Source organism: Moschus berezovskii, chromosome 17 (genome assembly GCF_049115385.1).
Source record: "Moschus berezovskii isolate FMDL1 chromosome 17, NW_MosBer_1.0, whole genome shotgun sequence".
NCBI lineage: Eukaryota > Metazoa > Chordata > Mammalia > Artiodactyla > Moschidae > Moschus > Moschus berezovskii.
In genome coordinates this window covers 6,194,542-6,215,920 of record NC_142476.1, presented here as the reverse complement: position 1 = coordinate 6,215,920, position 21,379 = coordinate 6,194,542, and the positions used below count along the sequence as shown (strand labels likewise).

Genomic DNA, 21,379 nt, shown 5'->3' with positions numbered 1-21,379 from the left:
GAGAAGGTTTCAGTTAATAAACTGTAGTATGTGAGCACATTTTTATTATAAAATTGTGTTACGATCTGACTGATCTAAATGTGTGTGTTGAAGATTTCCCTCCATCTCCTCTACACTGAAATGGCCACACCTCTTTCTTTGAAAGGGATAGTAGTTTGGCATTATTTTGAGTTCTGTATGTTTTGTATTGTACAATGAATGTATTGGAAAGTTGTCTTCCCCTATTCTACTATTTAAAGTATTTTTGTTACTTTAGTTTCTAAAAACTGTAGATAGGTTTGAATGTAATTGAGAATTTTAGGGTACAACAATAATGCAAGTTTAAAGCGTGGTATAGGAAGGATGTATTCATACCTAAATTCAGCTTTATTACTACTTAAAACTACATGCCTGGGTTATTTTATACGTAACAGTGGGTGAAAGTGAAAGTCACTCAGTCATCTCTGACTGTTTGCAACTCTTTGACTGAATCCATGGAATTCTCCAGGCAAGAATACTGGATGTGGGTAGCCTATCCCTTCTCCAGTGGATCTTTTCAACTCAGGAATTGAACTGGGGTCTCCTGCATTGCAGGCAGATTCTTTACCAACTGAGCTATCAGGGAAGCCCATAATAATGGGTACATCAGTTCAGTTCAGTTCAGTCGCTCATTCATGTCTCACTCTTAGCAACCCCATGAACCACAGCACGCCAGGCCATAGCCTTATTCGATTTCATTCTTTGAATTTTGCCTTTCTTTTTGCATATTTTGTAGACATTTTTAGGAATAGAATTTTCCCTTTCTGAATGAAATAAAGCTTCAGTTTATATCTTACAGTGCCTTTTCCAGTCATCTGTCAAACCCATAACTCTTTGATCATTGCATTATAACTTTGATATTGCAGAGGACAGTGAAGATGAAAAAGAAGATCATAAAAACGTGCGCCAGCAACGGCAGGCAGCCTCTAAAGCAGCCTCTAAACAGAGAGAGATGCTCATGGAGGATGTGGGCAGTGAAGAAGAGCAAGAGGAGGAGGACGAGGCGCCATTCCAGGAGAGTGCGTATTAAAAGACGCAGAGATTCTCATGATTATTATCTGATTAAGTACATCAAATAAGTACTCAAGTACTGATTAAATATTCAAATAGTGATTAAGTCCATCATTCATTATCATATACTAAATGAACCACTGTTAGGAAAACAGTTACTTAGTGGGTACTATGATTAAGGTCTGTATTCTGTCCTAGTGGAGAAAGGTGTAGATTGCTCCTTGCAAAAGAGGTGTGAACAGAATTTAGATGTTTCACAGGTTACTCAGATTAATTAATTGTATGTATATTTGCTTTGTATGTAGGTTTCTTACTTTGTTTATATTTGGGCCAAACACACCAGATCAGTTCACTTTCATTTCCCTGGTCTTATCAGGACTATATGGAAAATGTAGAACGACCGAGAGTTATATGATGGCTTCAGATTTTATCCACATTCAGCCTAATCTCTCCCTGTTTTCTGCCTACTCTTCAAACAAGTCAGTCATGTAACCCTCATGTGCATGTTAAACCATTTTACAGGTGGGGCCAATGACAGCTCCAACCGAACTGGTAGTACAGCTACAGATAGAACCCAAGAGTGTCTGACTTCCAAATCCCATCCTCCATTCTTAGCACTGTCTCCCTTTGTTCACTTGGAAGGATGTATACATTAAGTTGGACGTTGAAATTCTTCTTTCCTTTCAGAAGATTCCGGCAGTGATGAGGATTTCCTAGTGGAAGACGATGATGATAGTGACTATGGCAGTTCAAAAAAGAAAAACAAAAAGATGGTTAAGAAGTCGAAGCCTGAGCGAAAAGAAAAGAAAATGCCGAAGCCCAGGCTAAAGGCCACAGGTGAGCTCTGCAGAAGTCAGGTTAAGTTAACAAACGTTCCCTGCAGAAATCCTTCAGTAGGCTTGATAATGGTCACATAACAAAGATTAAAGGATCCTGTCTTCTGTACCTGGAAGTATCACTTACTTATTATTAAGGACTCCAGCCCCTCCAGGAGTTTGGTGGCTTGGCCCTGTTCTTCAGCTAATGCTGTACAGAAGGCAAGATTTGGGAATAACCTATTAACACTGCACCAGCTTAGCTATTACTGCCTTTTTTTCCCACTGATATCACAATCCCAGCTGCTACTAAAGACTTGAAATTGTGAAAATACATACCTACAGTAATACATTTAAGAGTTCTGATTTGTACAGAGAATGAAATCACTCTTGACAGCATAGGTTCATTTTCTTTGGGCCCTTGTGGTTTCTGTCAGATATTCTTCTGGGTGAAGCTAGTTTGTCATTAAATCAGAAAGTTGGACTTGCTTTTTTTTTTTTTATTCTGGCAAATAAAATTTTATTCATCATGTCTTGCTGTTTGGTAATGATGGAAATATTAAAAGTTACTTGATGGGGACTTCCCTGGCCCTCCAGTGGTTAAGACTCTGAGCTTCCAGTGCAGTGTGCATGAGTTTGATCCCCGGTGAGGGAATGAAGATTCCACATGCAGCGTGGCCAAAAAATTTAAAAATAGCAGGTGTTTGATGGCTTTCTATTCCGGTTAAGTTGCATCCCCTCTTCTTCATTCAAGTAAACATAAACAGCTGACAGTTTTGCAAGCCACTAAGGATGTTATGTAGTTTCTATAGCATCTTGTTTCTTTATTACAAACATTACTGTTAACATAGTAGTGTTGGCTAAAAGTGCTTAAAAACCAGTACCCACCTTCATTTTCAGTAAGTCGGAGTGTCATCTTTATGATTTTTTTTTCTTACAGGTTGTTCTGTAGCTGATTTTTGTTAAAACCGTTAGACGTTTCTTCCCTTCCCCAAGTTGGTATTTTTCTTCTTTCAGTGACGCCAAGTCCTGTGAAAGGCAAGGGGAAAGTGGGTCGCCCCACAGCTTCAAAGGCATCAAAGGAAAAGACTCCTTCTCCCAAAGAAGAAGATGAGGAACCAGAAAGCCCTCTGGAAAAGAAAACGTCTTCAAGCCCTCCACCTGAGAAATCTGGGGATGAAGGGTCTGAAGATGAAGCCCAGTCTGGGGAAGATTAAAAGTGATGATGGTCTGGGGAGAGATTTTATTTAAAAAAGAAAAAAAAAGGAGGGGAAAAAAAAGAAAAGCTACTTAAGATAGAATATGGTTTTGGCTATGGCTTGACTCATGGGCTTTCAGTGCTTTTTTTCCCTTTTGTTGAAAATAACATTTTCTTCTTTTCTTCTTCTTTTTCTTCTTTTTTTTTTAAAGAAAAGCATTGTATGTTTAATTTACCTTTTTTGTCTATTGATCTCTTCGTCATGACCCCCTCCTCCCCCTCCCGCCCTTTCCCAATGAAAGCCATGTTAAATTAATCACTGGATTGACTGCTTCATCTTTTTGTTTTTAATGGAGGGTATGCCACAGTTGTAAAGCAATAAGATTTGAGGTAAACACTATGAAAATTTTGCTTTTTGCTAAATGATAGCAAGTTGAACAGTAATCAAAAAATGTAGACAGTTTTAGTTAAAAGTTATTGCTTCTTTCTCTACCTGAATTAAAAAAAATCAGTTGTCATCTAATACAAGTTTATATTCTATATACAAAAATACGGATGTCTAAAAAATCATGATGTTACACTTCCACTGATGGGGCAGGTAGGAGATAAAGATGAATTCTGAACTGCTACTAAAGGTATTCATGTTTTTTACTGTGGGGCAGGGCAGGGAATTGAGGTTACCTGACCCTGTTTGGGGATATAGGTTTGCTTGTTTTTAGTTTCAGCACTTGTTATCTCTAGGAGACTCGGAGCCAGTGATCCTTTTATTCAGCTACAGTCTTTAAAGAACTTAAAAGCAAGGGCCGCCAAAACTTAAATCTTTCTTGATTTCCTATTTCATTCTCTAATGGTTCATGTTTTTAAATATATATATGTACTATTCTGTTTCTTGGATAAAAAATTTTACCAAGGATCAAAAGAAGAAACCCTCGAATTAAAATGGGGAGATCTATATATCACAGTGGATTTCTTCTCAAACTGACAATGTTTAGGTTTTAAGCGAAATAAAGTGCCAGTTAATGTGAAACTCAATCACAAAGACTTGAGATTTTGCTTTATGGAAACAGAATTGAAATTCTTTTACGCCATAAATGTGCACTGTGTCCATGAACCACGCTCTGCTTTTATTGAGGGTAGCGTGTTTTCCTGTCAGACCCGTTCCTCCCATCTCTTGGTAGAAACATGGTGTGGAGCGCAGCTCTTGGCTTCCTGCTCGTGCACAGGGTACTCCTGCCCAGCCCACTCACAGCGCCCACCAGCCCTGCTCCAGGACATGGTTTCTCCTGGTTCTGTTCTTCACTTCATATCCTGTACTTGGTGGGAGTATGTGACATGCTGCTCCGACACTGTTCAATTAGCATTTGTCTTTATACCGGTGCCCTTGCTGGCCGCATGTCACTTACAGCAGCATCTTATGGGGCTCTGCAGAGCTGGAGAAACCGTGCATTCAGGAGGCCTGTGTGCAGTGGGTAACAGACCAGTTACATGCCTTATGAAGGTAGTCAGGAGACAGATCTGTAGGTTTGCTTCTCCACATTCTGATACCATGAGCTAATGGGAAAAAGGTTTGGGGGGTCTTAGTGTGCTAATGGGCTTCCCAGGTGGCTAAGTGGGTAAAGAAACTGCCTACAATGCAGGAGACACCAGAGATATGGACTCAATCCCTGGTTGGGAAGATCCCCTGGAGAAGGGCATGGCAACCCACTCCAGTATTCTTGCCTGGAGAATCCCATGGACGGAGGAGCCTGGTGGGCTACAGTCCATGGGGTCGCAAAGAGTCAGACATGACTGAAGCAACTTAGCACAGGACACAGTGTGCTAATAAATTGAAAAATTAATGAAATTTAACATCTGCTTTTTTATCTAGATTTGCTTCCTCAGTATTTACTAATGCAGTTTTCTTTCTATCTGCTGTTACAGCATATTTTTCTCTCAAACAACCTGGCTTTCCTACAGACGTTCATAGAAAAAAGGTTATTTAAGGAATATTTTTTAAGATACTGTAAGGAATGTCCTTACTCCGTGATTTTTTTCTTTTTTTTTAAAGAAAGCACCAGTGGCAGAGAATCGTTTCACTGTTGCGCTGTGGGGGTTAAAGAATGAATTTGGAGATTTTAATACTCAGCCAAATATCTAAAACTTGAACATAAGTAGCAATTGGACTATTATCTTTCACGATGGTTGACTTTACAGTTGTGAACTTTGTAATGAGGTGTTAAAGATTATTCTGTTTGCTTTATCGGTTTGTTCAGGTATTTTAACAAGAAGGTTTGTGTTCACATGTTTTAAAAAACCTGTCAGTGTTTCCACCATGCACTTCTATTTTTAGGGGTTTATAACTTTAAGTCTTAACATTCCTAGTAGCATGTGTGCTTTCCTCATGAAGACTAAGGGGAAGGGTCTTTTAAAACTTTAGCCTTAGTATTTTATGTAACAGTCTCTTTAATATATTAATCTGCACTAACGTTTCTGTGATATATGCACATCCTTTAGAGTAATCACATCCGCTAGGTTATTTGTTTGCATTTGGTTGGGCTTTTTGTTTGGGATCCCTTTTTTAAAGGTTAATTCATGAGATTAAAAAATGTATATTTCTAATAGACTGGACAAAAGGATCTGTGTCCCCAAGAGAGACAGGCTCTGAATGACCTTTGTTTTCTCCAGTTTTTGCTGATGATTTCAAACACTCTAGTCTTCCCCTCAAATCATGCATGCAAATAGGACAGCTGTGGTGTCTCAGCAGGCAACAGGTGCTCAGTAGTCAGGCTGACAGTGGTGTCGGGACAGGTTACAGAATGGGCTGCTAGTGACTGCCCATTGGCACCGCCCCTGACTAAACGCCCCCTTTCCCCAGAGCGCCTCTGAGGAGGCAGCGGCAGTGCTCACTGTCTTGCTTTGCAGCTGCTCAGGAAGTGGGTCATTCACTTTGAAAGTGCTTGTTTGTGTTATCTCAGTTCTCTGTTAGCTCTGTTAGGTTTACCTCTGGAACATGGGTTTCAGCAGCTACGCTGACTGACACTACAGTCTAGTTCTTCAGATTCTTTTCTCAGACTTACCTCCCCAACACACACACACACACAGAGCTAGGTAGCCTGCACCTCTTACATCTGTTGTAGCCTGCTGCTGCTCTTCGCCTCTCCCACCTCAGACTGTAATCCATGGAGTGGGCTCAAAGGATACATGTTAGTTTTCGTAAGAGTAGCTTTGTCCTGCGTTGTAAAACATTCCTGCCTCTCATATCTCTGCTCCCTATTGAGTTCAGGTAGGAAAATTAATGGGTGTTTTCCCCCTTTAGGGAAGTAGTGAGTGGAAATCTTTGCATCTGAAGAATAATAGTTGCTTTCCCACTATGGAGATTTTGCTAACCTTTTTTGTTTTTTCTCATAATAACTGGTTTGTTCCAGGTTCAGCCCTCAGTTCAGTACTTATTCTTGGTTCTGGTTCAAACAGCATCTTCTTACAGGTAACTAATCAAGAGTGGAACTTGGGGTTAACAGTCCAGTGAAGTTTTTGACATTCTCACGGATATGATCCACTAAACTGAACTTGACACAGTTTTGAGGCTAGTTTTTTGGGGGTTATTTGCTATAAACATTAAAGTGACAGTGGGTTTTAGAGTCCTTATTAGGGGAAGGGAGTAGTGCTTGTTTTTCCTTTTCCCTACAGGAGATGCTTTGAGGGTGTCAAAAAGGCGGGAGCAGAAATTAATTCCAGGAGCTACAGGGAAAGCTTTATAAAAGGTCATGTGACCATCGTGGCTTTTATGAAGAAAGGGAGTTTTGATTTGAACACTTCTTTCTGTGCCTGCATCACCAGTAGCTGTGCCTAGAAGAAGCTGTCACCTTAGCAGTTTGGAAAGGCAGAAGCCTGGCCCCTGGTTTTCATGACATTCAGATAGAACAGGCAATATTCATTTTCTGTCAAGGGATAGCTCTTGAGGTTAGAGAGTTGTCTTTTTCTCTGTGCATGGAGCTGGGTTTATTTGAAAAGGGAATTAGTTTATTTGAATATTGGGACGTCAAACTACTTAAAGCCAAATTTCAATCTGCGACCCATTTTCCCTTTTTCTTGAGATAAGCTTGATACAAAATGAGTTTCCTTGACTCCCAAATCCCTAAGTTACACTTTTTTCTCGAAGCCTAATTCAAAATTCACAGTGGTGCTCTCTGTGTATTAACCACTATTGGAAAAAACCCTGTAAACCTGCCTGTTGCCATGCCATGGAGTGACTGGACTAGTGACATCTGTACGGCATGCTTTGTGTGGCTGGTGGGATGCCACCATTGTGCATACACTTTGTACATCGGGGTGAAGGGAGGGTTTTCTATATTATCGGGGGAGGGCAAAATTGGGATTTTTTTTTTTGTTCCTTTTTTGATGGGATGTAGGGGTATAGTACTCAGTTTATGCCCTAAAAAACTTGTATAAAAATCCCTGAAGTATTGTGTGGGTGTGTGTGTGAGTGTGTGTTTGTTATATGTCTGGCAATTAAACCTTTGTCTTCTGGAAATTAGCGAATTCTTTTTTTTCCTCCAGAAGTATTTGTTACAAGATTTGTAAATAAGAGCTCTACTTAGTTTGTTTACCAAGAACATGTTGCAGCAAACCTTTTACACCTAATTCCCGCAAGGTTGAAGTAATGACTTTTAAGATTTGCCAGGTTAAGCAGCAGCCAGGTTCTCAGTTATTGTTGGCCTTGATTCATCTTTCAGACTTCATTTTGCCAGCTCTAAAATTCCCAGTCTTCCTTAATTGTAGTCCTTAACCTTTTATGTTCTAGAAACAGGAAGGGTGAAAGAGAAGAACCTGCTTAAATGTATTTAACTGTCCATGGGCTGAGACCCGGGCATCCCTCAAGACTAATGTTGCTGGGTATACATGATCAGACACCAGAGGGCTGGGCATTCTTGCAGCACCTTAACAGTGCTGATACCTGCAGCATGGTACTAAGGAAGTTAAAAGTTTGAATGTAACCACTTTATTTAAAAGTTTTTTCTTTTAATTTAAATGAAATGGGGGTTGAAGTGAACATGATTTTGTTGACCATGTCCGTGAATTCTAGATGCAACATGCATTGGTAGACTTGTGCGATGGTCTTTTGTGATACTTAATTTTTACATATCCCAGTCTCTGTATGTATCTGCATAAACAAAGATAAAACAAACTCCTGCTTTCTTTTATTGAAGGGTTTCTGGGACTGCGTGTCTGTTCCTGAGCTCTGTTTTAAGTATGTGTATCCTTTGCTTGTATTTTGTATTAAAAAATAAGAAAAAGAACACTTTATTGTTGAGCATGTTGGCATTGTCCCTTTTATTTTTTTTCTCATTTTGGGACATATGAAGCAAGTTATTCTTTTTCTGTATCTTTTTTTCTTTTGTAAACTTTTTTTTGTTTTGTTTAAAAATGGCTTTATAAAAGGGCTTTTGTAACCCAGATGCGTGCTCTGTGTACTTCTTGTAATTCTCTAGCAAATACACTGATTTACTATACAACTGGGCACCTTGGCCTGTCACCTCCCAGTCTAATTTGACTTTGAGGGGAAACTGCTAAATGAATGAATTCTTTAGAAATTATCAGTGACCGTCACTGTTGTTGGTAACAGGAAAAGTATGTTTTATCTTAACTAGGACTAGAGTTAGGAATCAAGAAACAGACTCATTAACTTTTGATTAATCAAGCAAGCACGAAGCTCAGTGCATGAGGAGTCCTAGTTAGTGTTTTTTCTCATGTTCATGTCCAGGTTATGAAGTCTTACGAGGGCAAAATTCTTTCAACAGTCATATGTAATGAAGAATACTGTTTATATGTGTAAAATAGACATTTGCATTCAATTTCAAATACCTGTAAAAATTACACTGTCTTGCAGTTTACAGCTAACTTTTACCTCTTTGATGGAGAATATGGTACAAGATACTGTAGGTATTAGGGATTTTATCCTTTTCAACCTTTCCCCTGATTTCCATTCTGGCCTTGTCATCCAAACATTTGTAATTCACGTACAAACTCACCTTGACTTTGAAATTAAGTGCTTTTTGCATGCTGTTACCCTTTAGTGACTAGCTAACTTGGCATTTATTTTTTATAGAGTTGTTTGTTTCAAGCCAAAGTTTACTTCATAAGAATGTTGATCAGCCACTTTTCTTCTGTCGCTGTTTTATGATTAACATCAGATTTCTGCCTGAGCACAGTGCTGAAGAAGTAGTCTGGTTTCCAGGACTTCACAGGCCGTCAGGCCAACAAACACCAGAGGCGTGGTTTATGTTTGGTGAGGCGCATCTGGAGCTCCCGCGCCAACCCTGTCTGTGAGCATTCCTCTACAGTAATTGAACATTGCAGCTCATTTGAAAAACTGAGCATTTTTTAAAGTTTATTTTTGATAGAGGGATAATCACTTAACAGTACCATATTGGTTTCTGCCTATGTAGCATTCTTTTGGTTTTCCCAACAACTGAGATTGCTCAGATGTTCCTCCAATTTTGTAGAAAATAAATTGGCTCAGGTAGAATGAGAGTTAATGTGGCTAGTTTGTGACAAGGCTTCTGAGCAGGTCGTTTTTTAAACTGTCACCGCTGTTGGTTCTAAAACCAGGTCCTTCGTACTGATGATTAACTTTTTAACATATTCCTCAGCATCACTAAGCAAAGGTGACACTTGAACCGTTCAGTGTTACATCAGAGGCTTAATGGAAATTTTTCTTTTCAACGAAATATGAAAATTTCTCACTAAGTGCTTAAATTTACTTGAAAATCCCTGTGGTCCCTAGGTAGGAAGCTTCAGCTTATGTGAAAAGCTTTCCTTTCATCTTTGATTACGTTTTAAGGTAGTACATAAAGAAAAATGTTATCTTGACTGCCACTCTCGTCCTTTGCCAGTAGAGGGCGGTGTTCTCCATGTGCTTAGCCCATTCCTTGACCATCTCTTTTCCATACTGCCCTGGGCTCAACATCATCCTATCCAGACACTGTCATCTGCTTGTGTTAGCGATGTTCTGTGATCGGTGTGCCTGCTTAAGATCCTAGTGTATGCAGCAGTAATATTTTATGATTTTAAGTGCAAAATAGGATCTCTTGATTCATGCATATCTGTCTGCTTATATTCCCTAAACAATTCCCAAAACCTTTGTGCATAACGGTCCCAAGATGAACATATATGTTGAGGTTTCAAAAATATAGCTGTGAACTCTTGACCCCATTTTAAACAAGTATTGCCTTTTAAAATCGCCCTCCAGCTCAAAAGCCTCATCTTTTTGCCCGAGCAGCACTGATGACATGCTTGTGGACAAAATTACTGAGACCTCAAAGCAACATGGTACCAAGTGCTCCTTTACCCTGATGGCATGCTTCTCTTTCCCTCCATTGTTTCACTAGGATGCACAGGTACCCACTGGACATGTTTTGGCTGGAGCACCACCAGGAGCAGTCAGCATTGCTCACGGGTGTACCTCCTGTTTGAGTGTTAAAGTCCTGGACAAATATTGTGAAATAAACGTGTGTTGATTCTGGGGTCAGGGAGTGAGAGTACAGCCAGAGTTTACACCCTAGTATAGAAAAGAATTGGGCTTCCCTGGTGGCTCAGAGTGTAAAGTGTCTGCCTGCAGTGCGGGAGACCTGGGTTCCATCCCTGGGTTGGGAAAATCCCCTGGAGAAGGAAATGGCAACCCACTCCAGTACTCTTGCCTGGAAAATTCCATGGACTGAGGAGCCTGGTGGGCTACAGTCCATGGGGTCGCAAAGAGTTGGACACGACTGAGCGACTTCACTTTCACTATAGGAAATAAGTACTTTACAATATGATAACATAAAATGTTAAAAACAATAGTTTGCCTTCATTGAGCTCCAAACTGGCACCCAGAAGTGATTTGTTTAAAATCTAACTTTAAGGAATAAATAAATGGAAGATCACGTAGTACAATTGTTGGTAATGTTTTAGCCATTCCGTTGAATAAATACAGACGGAGAGGCACACACACCCTTTTCTTAGAATGTGTAAGACCACTTCCTTGCTGATACGTAACGTGTCTAGTAGATAACACTTTGCTCACCTTGGGCAGGAACATGAATACATAAGGCTCTCCTGATTACAAGAGATGGGGAGAAATGGGTTAGGTAAGGCTCTGAAGGAGGTGGAAAGACTGGCACGAGGAAATCAGTGACCTAAATTTTAGGGTGACTACCAATTTGGTAACTAGATGATTAGTTTTGTGGTAAAAATTGATTCTCATCAATGAACTCAATGTGTGCAGTGATATAATTCATAAAAAGTTGACGATGAAACACTTGTCTTTACCCCAAAACTTCAGAGGCAGTCACGTACACTGAATCCTCACTTTGTGACTATAAATTGATTCTCTAGTTTGACTTAATGGAATAAGGTACTGGTCATTTTAAAAATACAGTTTTACCTCTAATGTAGTTAAGAAAATTTAAATAGCAAAATGCTTTTCTAAGACACTGGATGTCTTTAGGAGTCATAGAGGGCTCAGTTGACATTATGGGTAGATCCTGAAACATAATCTGGGGCTTTGGTAACCAGACTTCATGTCTAATGCATGCCACATCTCAGTCACAGACTCCAGGCTCCCGGATTTGGTCGTCTTCTGCCTCGGACCTAATTTACCACCATGTCTTTTCTTTGGTGAATAAGCAGTTTCTATGGGGTTAGTGTTTTTGAGGCAAATGTACTGTATATACATGAATCAGGTGGCCCTAGAAGTCGTTAGGGAACCACCTGTCCTGTAGAGTCACACAGTTGGCCCAAGTACAAGATAAATAGCATTTCCTGGTAAACCTGGAACAATGCAGAGCTTAGGTTCCAAAGCTCCCATTGTAGGGAGCTGCTGCTGTGACTTCAGGTATGCAGGATGTACACATACATGGTGCCCAGTCAAAGGGAATGCTTGTTGCCCTAGACCTTGCACAATGGGCTAGTCTTGGGTCATTACAAAGCAAGTAATTCCTTTTCTAATCTTGCTTTCCCTCTTTCTCTTCCCACGCCCTCAAGTGAAGCAATAAGACTGAAACCTCGGCTCATGGGCCACTAACTGAAGAAGTCAGCAGCCTGAGCAGCCACTGAGAAGCAGACGCCTTGCGCTGGGAGATTCAAGTCTAGGAGGGGACGGTGGCAATAGAGTTTCTAGCTCATCTGTTGCTTCTGGAGTTTACCTCTGAATTAGCCAGCAATTTTCAACAATGAAAATTGTGATGACTATATTCCCAACCCAAAATTGGGACCTGTGGTATCATGAAGTTTTGTCCTACTCCTCATTGGAAAAAACAGTCTAAGGTACAGTCTGGATCTCAGAGTATTAGCATTTCTGTGATATTTTTATAGTTTAAGGAACTAACGTGTGAAATACTTAAAACCAGATTGTTCCAGGAAATGCTTGTGCCTGATATAAAAAGTGTAACAGATGTTAGCAGCAGAGTTGAGAATAGTACATAATGCCCACTAAAGCATGAGTTCCCTTTTATTGAAGCCTCATGTCATCTTTCCTCGTCTTTCCTACCTGCTTTAAGAAGAGCTTTGTGGTTGGTTGTGGGTCAAGCAGATCAGCTCAGAGAGTGATCTTAGGCGAGTCACTTGCCTGCCCAGCCCCTCATCTCTCCGCACCCCATGCGCGATTCTCCATTTTATGTCATGGGACTGACTTTCCTTGCTTCGAAGGGGTGCTGTGAGCCTGAATGAGGCTGTGTGTCCCTAATGCCTTGAACCTAAGTTGCTGCTGACTGTGGACTGCTGCTGCTGCTGCTAAGTCGCTTCAGTCGTGTCCGACTCTGTGCAACCCCATAGACGGCAGCCCACCAGGCTCCCCCGTCCCTGTGGACTAACCGGCCTCAAACAAAAGCAGTAGTGTACCTCTAGGCAAGGTACAGGGGCGGTGAAAACCTCATTCATGCAAATCCTTTTAGCTTTGTCTCTGAAGTACAAATCAGTTATTTATTAGTAAGAACACTTTTGCAAAAGGGTAAATTTTAACCAGCCCACAATGTAGGGTGGCTTTAGAGGGGAAGGAAGAGTGACAATAATTCTCAAGTCTAGTGAAAAGTTTTTTCAGTTTTTTAAAATAATATATTTATTTATTTTTGTCTGTGCTGGGTCTTCACTGCTGCACAGGTTTTTCTCTATTTGCAGCAAGTGGGGCTACTCTCGAGTTACGGTCCTCGGGCTTCTTATTGTGGTGGCTTCTCTCGTTGATCTATGCCAAGGCCTTTGACTGTGGATCACAACAAACTGGGGAAAATTCTGAAAGAGATGGGAATACCAGACCACTTGACCTGCCTCTTGAGAAACCTGTATGCAGGTCAGTAAGCAACAGTTAGAACTGGACATGGAACAAGACTGGTTCCAAATAGGAAAAGGAATATGTCAGGGCTGTATATTGGCACTCTGCTTATTTAACTTATATGCAGAGTACATCATGAGGAACACTGGGCTGGAAGAAGCACAAGCTGGAATCAAGATTGCCAGGAGAAATATCAATAACCTCAGATATGCAGATGACACCACCCTTATGGCAGAAAGTGAAGAGGAACTAAAAAGCCTCTTGATGACAGTGAAAGAGGAGAGTGAAAGAGCTGACTTAAAACTCCACATTCAGAAAACTAAGATCATGTCATCTGGTCCCATCACTTCATAGCAAATAGATGGGGAAACAGTGGCTGACTTTATTTTTCTGGGCTCCAAAATCACTGCAGATGGTGACTGCAGCCATGAAATTAAAAGACGCTTACTCCTTGGAAGGAAAGTTATGATCAACCTAGACAGCATATTAAAAAGCAGAGACATTACTTTGCCAACAAAGGTCCGTCTAGTCAAGGCTATGGTTTTTCCAGTGGTTATGGATGGATGTGAGAGTTGGACTATAAAGAAAGCTGATCGCCAAAGAATTGATGCTTTTGAACTGTGGTGCTGGAGAAGACTCTTGAGAGTCCCTTGGACTGCAAGGAGATCCAACCAGTCCATTCTAAAGGAGATCAGTCCTGGGTGTTCATTGGAAGGACTGATGCTAAAGCTGAAACTCCAATATTTTGGCCACCTGATACAAAGAGCTGACTCATTGGAAAAGACCCTGATGCTGGGAAAGATTAACGGCAGGAGGAGAAGGGGTCGACAGAGGATGAGATGGTTGGATGGCATCACTGACTCAATGGACATGGGTTTGGGTGACCTCCGGGAGTTGGTGATGGACAGGGAGGCCTGGCGTGCTGCAGTTCATAGCGTCACAAAGAGACATGACTGAGCGACTGAACTGAACTGAACTCTCGCGGCAGAGCACAGGCTTTCTGGTGTGTGGGCTTTAGTAGTTGCAGCAAGTGAGCTCAGTAGTTGCGGCTTTTGGGTTCTAGAACACAGGCTCATTAGGTGTGACACATGGACTTAGTTGCTCCGCTTCATGAGGGATCTTCCCCGTTGAGAGATCCAACATGTGTCTCCTGCATTGGCAGGCGGGTTCTTTATCAATGAGCCACCAAGGAAGCCCAAAAAGGTTTTTTAATAGTGGGGGTACACAGAACTGATTGGTGTGTGAATATTTCTCCAGCTTCTCACACGAAAAAAAATTCCACCCAGTAGTTACAAACTGTATTTCTAGTTATGGGACATACATTTTAAAAGAGGAAACACTCATTTTCACTGGAAAGCTGATTAGAAATACTTGTGAGGATCATACTTCTGGTGTATGAAATCACTATATTTTTGTATCTTTGGTTTTTCAAGTTTAATACCAGAAAGGAAGCCACAAAACTATCTACTGGAGCCATTATCAGGGACAGACCCCAGGGGGTCAACTGAACTGTTTTACTCTTGCAATGTGATATCCTGTGTTCTTAAGACACTGAGGCCTCGCAGAGTGCTTTCTGTAGAAGGGCCCTATCGGCAAACTCTTCTGCAGACAAAGAACATCTTGCCGACCGGACCGCAGGCATCAGCTAGAAGATGGGTGCTCCCTCCTCCCCCACAAATTCTCTTCAGTCTGAGGGGAAGGAAGATGCAATTTCAACAGATATGGAAGAGGCTTTTTTTTAAACTTTGATTTATGTGAGTTGAGAAACAGTCAGACTAAAAATAACGGAAATTCTGGTCAGAAGCCTATTATCTTGAACACTCTCTTCCATCAGATTTTTAAGAAGATTATTTGTGCTTCTTGTGTAGATAAAATAACTCCCAGAAGTTGCAAGTTCCTCTTGTCATGCTATCTCGTCTGAAGAGATAGAACTGGTCATCTGGGCTTTAGTAAAATTTTCACAACTCAGTTACCATCTCTGAGCTCTGTTAATGGGCATGACACATGCTTTGTCCTCATTAGGCACTTTGGATAAGTGTCAGTGTTTAAGGTCATGAGAACTGGAATTTTGTTCCCTCTTAAGAGTATGGCATTAAGAAAACTGAGCTATGCACCAGGATGGCTCTCTTCTCCTCAGGCTTAGCTTTCACAACTTTCTTGCAGAGTCAGAATGTGGGCTTGGGGGCAGACAGACATATAAGGCAGGTTCTCAATAGAAAAGTGGTGATGCAGTGTGAGGGAACCTGCTTTCCTCAGCCCTGAACCTCTCCTCACTCCACAGGCCGAGTCAGTTCTCTCTTGTGTCAGTCAGACTTTTCAAAGAGATTTCTTTGTTATGGGGTGTTTATTTCTTTTTGTGTTTTCCACATTCTTGAAATTCTTCATTGAGAATATACATATTCATTTTCTAATCGATGTGATGGAGTTGGATGACTAGTAACTAAATGCACTGCTATATGTGTTGGAAAGGAAGGTATTAAGGACTTTGCAATCTGACACACTGGCTGCTCCTGGAAAAGGGCTATAACCAGTGGTTCTCAAAGTGTGATCTTTGGACCAACAGCCTTAGCATCGGCTGGAAACTTGTTCAAAATGCAAAATCTTCAGCTCCATCTCAGGACTATTGAATCAGAAACTGGGAGCAGGGCCCAACTGTTGGGGTTTAACAAACCTTCCGGTTGATTCCAATGCACACTGAAGTTTGAGAACCTCTGCTAGTTTAAATCATGACAAAGGATCAGCTGGATCAGATCCTTGCCCTTTTCTTCTTATTGGAAAAGGCGATTTGGCCTAGATGGTGCTATTGTGACAGACCAGTTATTGCACCCATCTCAGTTTGGCTCAACAGCACCAACTAAACCCCATAACTGCACCTTTATTTTCCTTTCCTGGAAATGATTTTCTTCATCCCTAGATGCTTCATTCTTCTCTAAGAGTCTCTAAAGATGGAAACAGCCCTTCTCTCTGGGATGAATCCCGCTGTCATCTCACTGGTACCTCTGATTTTTTTTCTCTTGTGCCTTAAGAATCCTGCCTGCTTTTGGACTTCCTACAGATCCAGGCCTTGGTCTTAAGTTTTTTTTTTTTTTTCAAATTCTTTCTAGGAAAACCACTGGACCTTGAAAATGTCTTTGACAAACCACAGATGTTCATATTCAAAATTGAAAATACATAGTAACATCCTTTAATAATATACATCTCACCCTGGAGAACTCATTTGGGCTGTTAACCCTGTATTTCTTCCAACGTTAGTCTTAATAAGAATACCTCTTGTTTTTGAGTGTTTGTGTCTAAGGAATCATTTTGAACATTTATCATGGATTCTATTATTGAATCCTTACCACAGTCCCATGAAATCCAGGTAACGTCACGATCCCCAGTGTACAGAGGAAGAAACTGAGGTCTAGAAGGGGTGCCCTGGGGCACATGGCCTGACAAGCACAACATTCTGCTCCTCTTTTTTTTCCAGCTACGTTTTTATTGACTGAGGTCAACCTTGATAGGTTGCATTCAGCTATTCCCCAGAATGCCCAGCCTCTAGCCGAAATATCAGGGAGCAGTGAACTGACCCAAAAAAACAGAGTTGAAGATCTATAATGAAGAACAACAACAACATCAGACAGAAAGTCAGGGATCTGGGTTTAACTTCTGGTTCTCCACCAACAGGACGCTGACGTTCCCCAAGTGTCCGCTTTCTCAGACTGTCAACTATGTCGGTGACGCCCACTTCTCAGGGTTGTTATGAGGGTCCTAAGTGAGCCTGCCCAGCTGCGGGCCTCATGGTGCTATTTCCAGGGGATGCGAAGTTAATCATGCATCATTAATATGAACGAGGAGCAGCCTCGGCTCTGGAACCAGATTCCCTTCATTCGTGCTGCAGAGGCATGCGGCAGTTTCTCTGGCTGTGCCTTCTGCAGGGGGTGGTATGAGTGGGCAATCCAGGTAAGTGAGGGGATGGGAACCACCCAGCCAGCTTGTCTCAAGGCTCCCAGCTGCCCACCCTCTGCCTCCAGAGCGCTTTGCTTCGGGCACCGTCTGTTTATACTTGTCCTATGAAATAGCTGGCAAACAACAGGCTTCTTATGTACATTTTGGTACTAGGGGCTAGAACCAGATGGGGGTCTCTGATTGGAATGTTGCAGCACTCGGAAGGGCGCAGGCTACGCCTGCCTGGAAACATTCTCTTGACTGCTCAGACCTCTCTGGTTAGGGGTGGGAGTGGTGCATGGTGGAAACACAGAGAAACATCTAACAGAGAGGCTCTGACTGGGAAATAGGACTGTAGCCATGTGGGCTGGGGCGGGGGAGGGTTGGGAGTGCTGTGAACGCCCACTCAGCCCCCCAAGCCCCCTCTGATTCAATGCTGCAGCTCCTATAGAGCAGAGAGGCGAGGCGGGGGCCAGGCCCTGGAGTTTCAGCCGCACCTCCGTGAACAGGCTGCAACTGCAGGCTACAACTGCCCGCCAGTGCAGGCCTGTGAGATCTGGGTCCTGGAGGAATAGCTGGCGGTGAGTGGAAAGTGACATGAAACAGGAAGCTGGGAGGGAAGGATCCCAGGGGACCACCTTCCTCTAGCAAGCTGTTTGTAGCCGTGGTCGCCCTGCGTCTGCCTGCCTCCTGAATCCGCCACAGTATGCTCCCAACTCAACAAGATTCCAAAGGTCTTCCATTTATTCCAGCACACCTAGTATTTCTTGAGTGCGGGCTGTGTGTGTGTGTATACAAGAGAAAGAGGCAGAGCATCAGGGGTTTGTGTGTTGCAGAGGCCGGGAGGCTGGGAGGGGGGCTTCCCATCCCCCTGGGGCCCCTCCTCTCTCGTCCGTGTAGCCAAAGGACACATTGACTGTGGGGTCCTCCCGTTTGGCCAGCCTAATTACATGCCTCTTTATGAAAGGAAATAGTTTCCCGGCCGAGCTGGGAAACCCAAGTCCCCGGTGCCCCCTCGTCGCGGGTATCATGGGAAGGACAAGAAAGGAGGCAGCTGCTCACAGTCCCCCCTGCCTTCCCCGGCCTCGCCCGCGGCGCCCGACCCGGCCTGGAGACGCGGCGCGCCTCCTCCTCCACGCGGACGCCTCGGAACCCACCTCAGGGCCGGGCTGAGCGACGCGGATGCTGGGAGGAAGCCTGGCGAAGGACGCGAGGAGGTGGGGGACACGGGCTGGGAGTCCGCAGAGACCCTGAGGAAGCGGAGTTGTTTCCGCACAGCCCTTCAGCGGCTGCCCGGGTGGGAGGGCGGTGTGGCTGTCCCGCGCCCGCTGCGCGCAGCTGCCGGGGACGAGCCGCCGCGGGGCTGCAGCCGGGGTCGGACGGGCGGTCAGCGAAGGCCCGGGACGGGGCTGCAGGAGCCTCCTCTCTCCCAGGGCCTCCGCCTCCGCCGCCCAGCCAGTCCCCGGGGGCTGGGCTCAGAAGATCGCGCTCGTGGGATCCTAGGTGAGGACGTGGAGAGGCGGGTGTGGGAGCAGGGAGCAGCTGTGCTGAGCTTCCCGGGAGCGGGCGCGCCTGCGGCGGAGGCCGGGACGCGAGGGTTCGGGCTCCTCTCCTCTGTCCTCTGTCGGTGAGACAGACGGACGGACGCAGAGACACGCAGAGAGAAGGGGGCCCACGGTCCACAGTCGCTGCGAGGCCCGCGGCGCGGGGAGGGAGCCGGCTCTGGAGCCCGGGAGAGGCTGACCCCGACCCCGACCTCGGGCTGCCTACCCCAAATTCCAGCGCCTCTGTCTCCCAATTCTTTGTTTTAAAAAATGCCAAAGCTGGGGAGGCTGGGAATGGGGAATCATGCAGAGGAGTGAGGGTTAGGCTGCACTTGCGGCCTTTTGATGCTGGTTCAGCGATCTCTTTCCTGAGGAAAATCTGCCCACTTGTTTATTACGCCTCTGTCTCAGTCGCTCAGTCGCGTCCGACTCTCTGCGACCCCATGGACTGCAGCACGCCAGGCCGCCCTGTCCCTCGCCAACTCCCGGAGTTTGCTCAGACTCACGTCCATCGAGTCTGTGATGCTATCCAGCCATCCTGTCCTCTGTCGTCCCCGTCTCCATTATTATACCTCAACTGCAGTCAGTGCAGAGCTGGATAAAGAAGCAGAGGACTGGGGACTGTGAACCCCTTGAAGGCAGATCTCTCTGTCTCATATTTGAAATCTTTATGGAGATCATTGCAAATTCACACACAAAAAGCTACTAACAATAATACAGAGACATTCCTTGTACACTTTGCCCATTTTTTCCCCAAAGGTAACATTTGCAAAGCTATAGTATAGTATCACAACCAGGATATTGACCCTGATACAATCTACAAATCTTATTCAGCTTTTCCATTTTACGTGTGCCTGTGTGAGTGTTTAGTTTTATGCAGTTTTATCACCTGTGTATGTCTGAGCTGTCACAATCCAGGTTCTGAAGTTACGACAGGGAACAAGGATCCCTTGTGTTGCCCTTTTATAACCATCCCTGCCCACCGTTCCTGGCAGGCACTAATCTGTGAATCATTTCTAAGGTTTTATTTCAAAAATACTATATAAAAGAAATCACACCACATGTGTCTTTTGGGGACTGGTTTTTCTCTCTGCATAATTCCCTGAAGGTCCATCCAAGGTGTTGTGTGCATCAGTAATTCATCCTTTTCTTCCTTTTTATTCATGAGTAGTAATTTGTGGTATGTTGGTACCAGAGTTTATTTAACCATTCACCTTTTGAAGGACATATGGGTTGTTTCCAGTTTGGGGCTATTACAAATAAGGCTGCTATGGATGTTCAGTTTATGTGAATGTCAAGTGATTTTCTATCCAATGACCACATTGCATGGGCACACAGTGGGTCCTCAGTCAGTACTCCTTGGAGACTGAAGACAATTGACTTTGACACTTCCATCCAAGAGGGAGCAAGGGAGGATGGGAGGATTACAGTAATGAGGGCGTTACCCTCAACAAGGAACCAAAAATCAACGCGCCATCTGAAGAAAGGACTGATCAAAAGACACAGTCATCAGCATTAAGCAGTGGGGACACTGAGGGCAAGATTCTATATAGAGACAAAAGGTGAGGGTCAACACACCACCCAGAGTAATGGAAGCTAAAGCAAAAGTAAACAAGTGGGACCTAATCAAACTTAAAGGCTTTTGCAGAGCAAAGAAAACTATAAACAAAGTGAAAAGACTACCCTCAGGATGGAAGAAAATAATAGGAAATGAAACAACTGACAAAGAATTAATCTCCAAAATATACAAGCAACTCATGCAGCTCAATACCAGAAAAACAAACAACCCAAAGTGGGCAGAAGATCTAAACAGACACTTCTCCAAAGAAAGCATACAGACGGCTAATAAGCACATGAAAAGATGCTCAACATTGCTCCTTATTAGAGAAAGGCAAATCAAAATTACAATAAGGTATCACTTCACACTGGTCAGGATGGCCATCATCAAAAAAATCTAAAAACAATAAATGCTGCAGAGGGTATGGAGAAAAGGGAACCCTCTTTTACCACTGGTGGGAATGTAAATTGATACAGCCACTGTGGAAGATGATATGGAGATTGCTTTAAAAACGAGGAATAAACCCACCATATGACCCAGCAATCCCACTACTGGGCATATACTCTGAGGAAATCATGATTGAAAAAGACACGTATACCTACCCCAGTGTTCACTGCAGCGCTATTTACAACAGCTAGGACATGGAAGCAACCTAGATGTCCATCAGCAGATGAATGGATAAAGAAGCTGTGGTACACATATGCAATAGACTATTACTCAGCCATAAAAAGGAACGTGTATGAGTCAGTTCTAATGAGGTGGATGAACCTACAGCCTGTTATACAGAATGAAGTAAGTCAGAGAAAGACAAATATCATATAGTAACACATAAATCACATAGATATGAAATCCAGAAAGATGATACTGACGAACCCATTTACAGGGAAGCAGTGGAGACACAGAAGAGCCTGCTGGCTTTAGTCCATGAGGTCGAAAAGAGTTGGGCATGACTGACTAACACTTTCTTTCTTCAACAGAGACACAGGACAGATTTGGGGATACAGTGGGGGAAGGAGAGGGTGGTTT

The 21,379-nt window shown here is 43.2% G+C and overlaps 1 protein-coding gene across 2 annotated transcripts in view; it reads left to right on the top strand.

The window, feature by feature from the left end:
- NUCKS1 (nuclear casein kinase and cyclin dependent kinase substrate 1) overlaps positions 1-8,320 on the top strand; it is a 38,018-nt gene extending 29,698 nt beyond the window's left edge. Inside the window, exons 5-7 of one of the 2 annotated variants that reach the window (XM_055420025.2) lie at positions 885-1,037; positions 1,720-1,866; positions 2,862-8,320. In XM_055420025.2, the coding sequence (XP_055276000.2) occupies positions 885-1,037; positions 1,720-1,866; positions 2,862-3,061 (500 nt within the window). In that variant the 3' untranslated portion in view covers positions 3,062-8,320. Of the gene's footprint in view, positions 1-884; positions 1,038-1,716; positions 1,867-2,861 lie in introns of both variants that reach the window. The other variant, XM_055420024.2, reaches the window with a different exon arrangement.
- Positions 8,321-21,379: the final 13,059 nt, after the last annotated feature.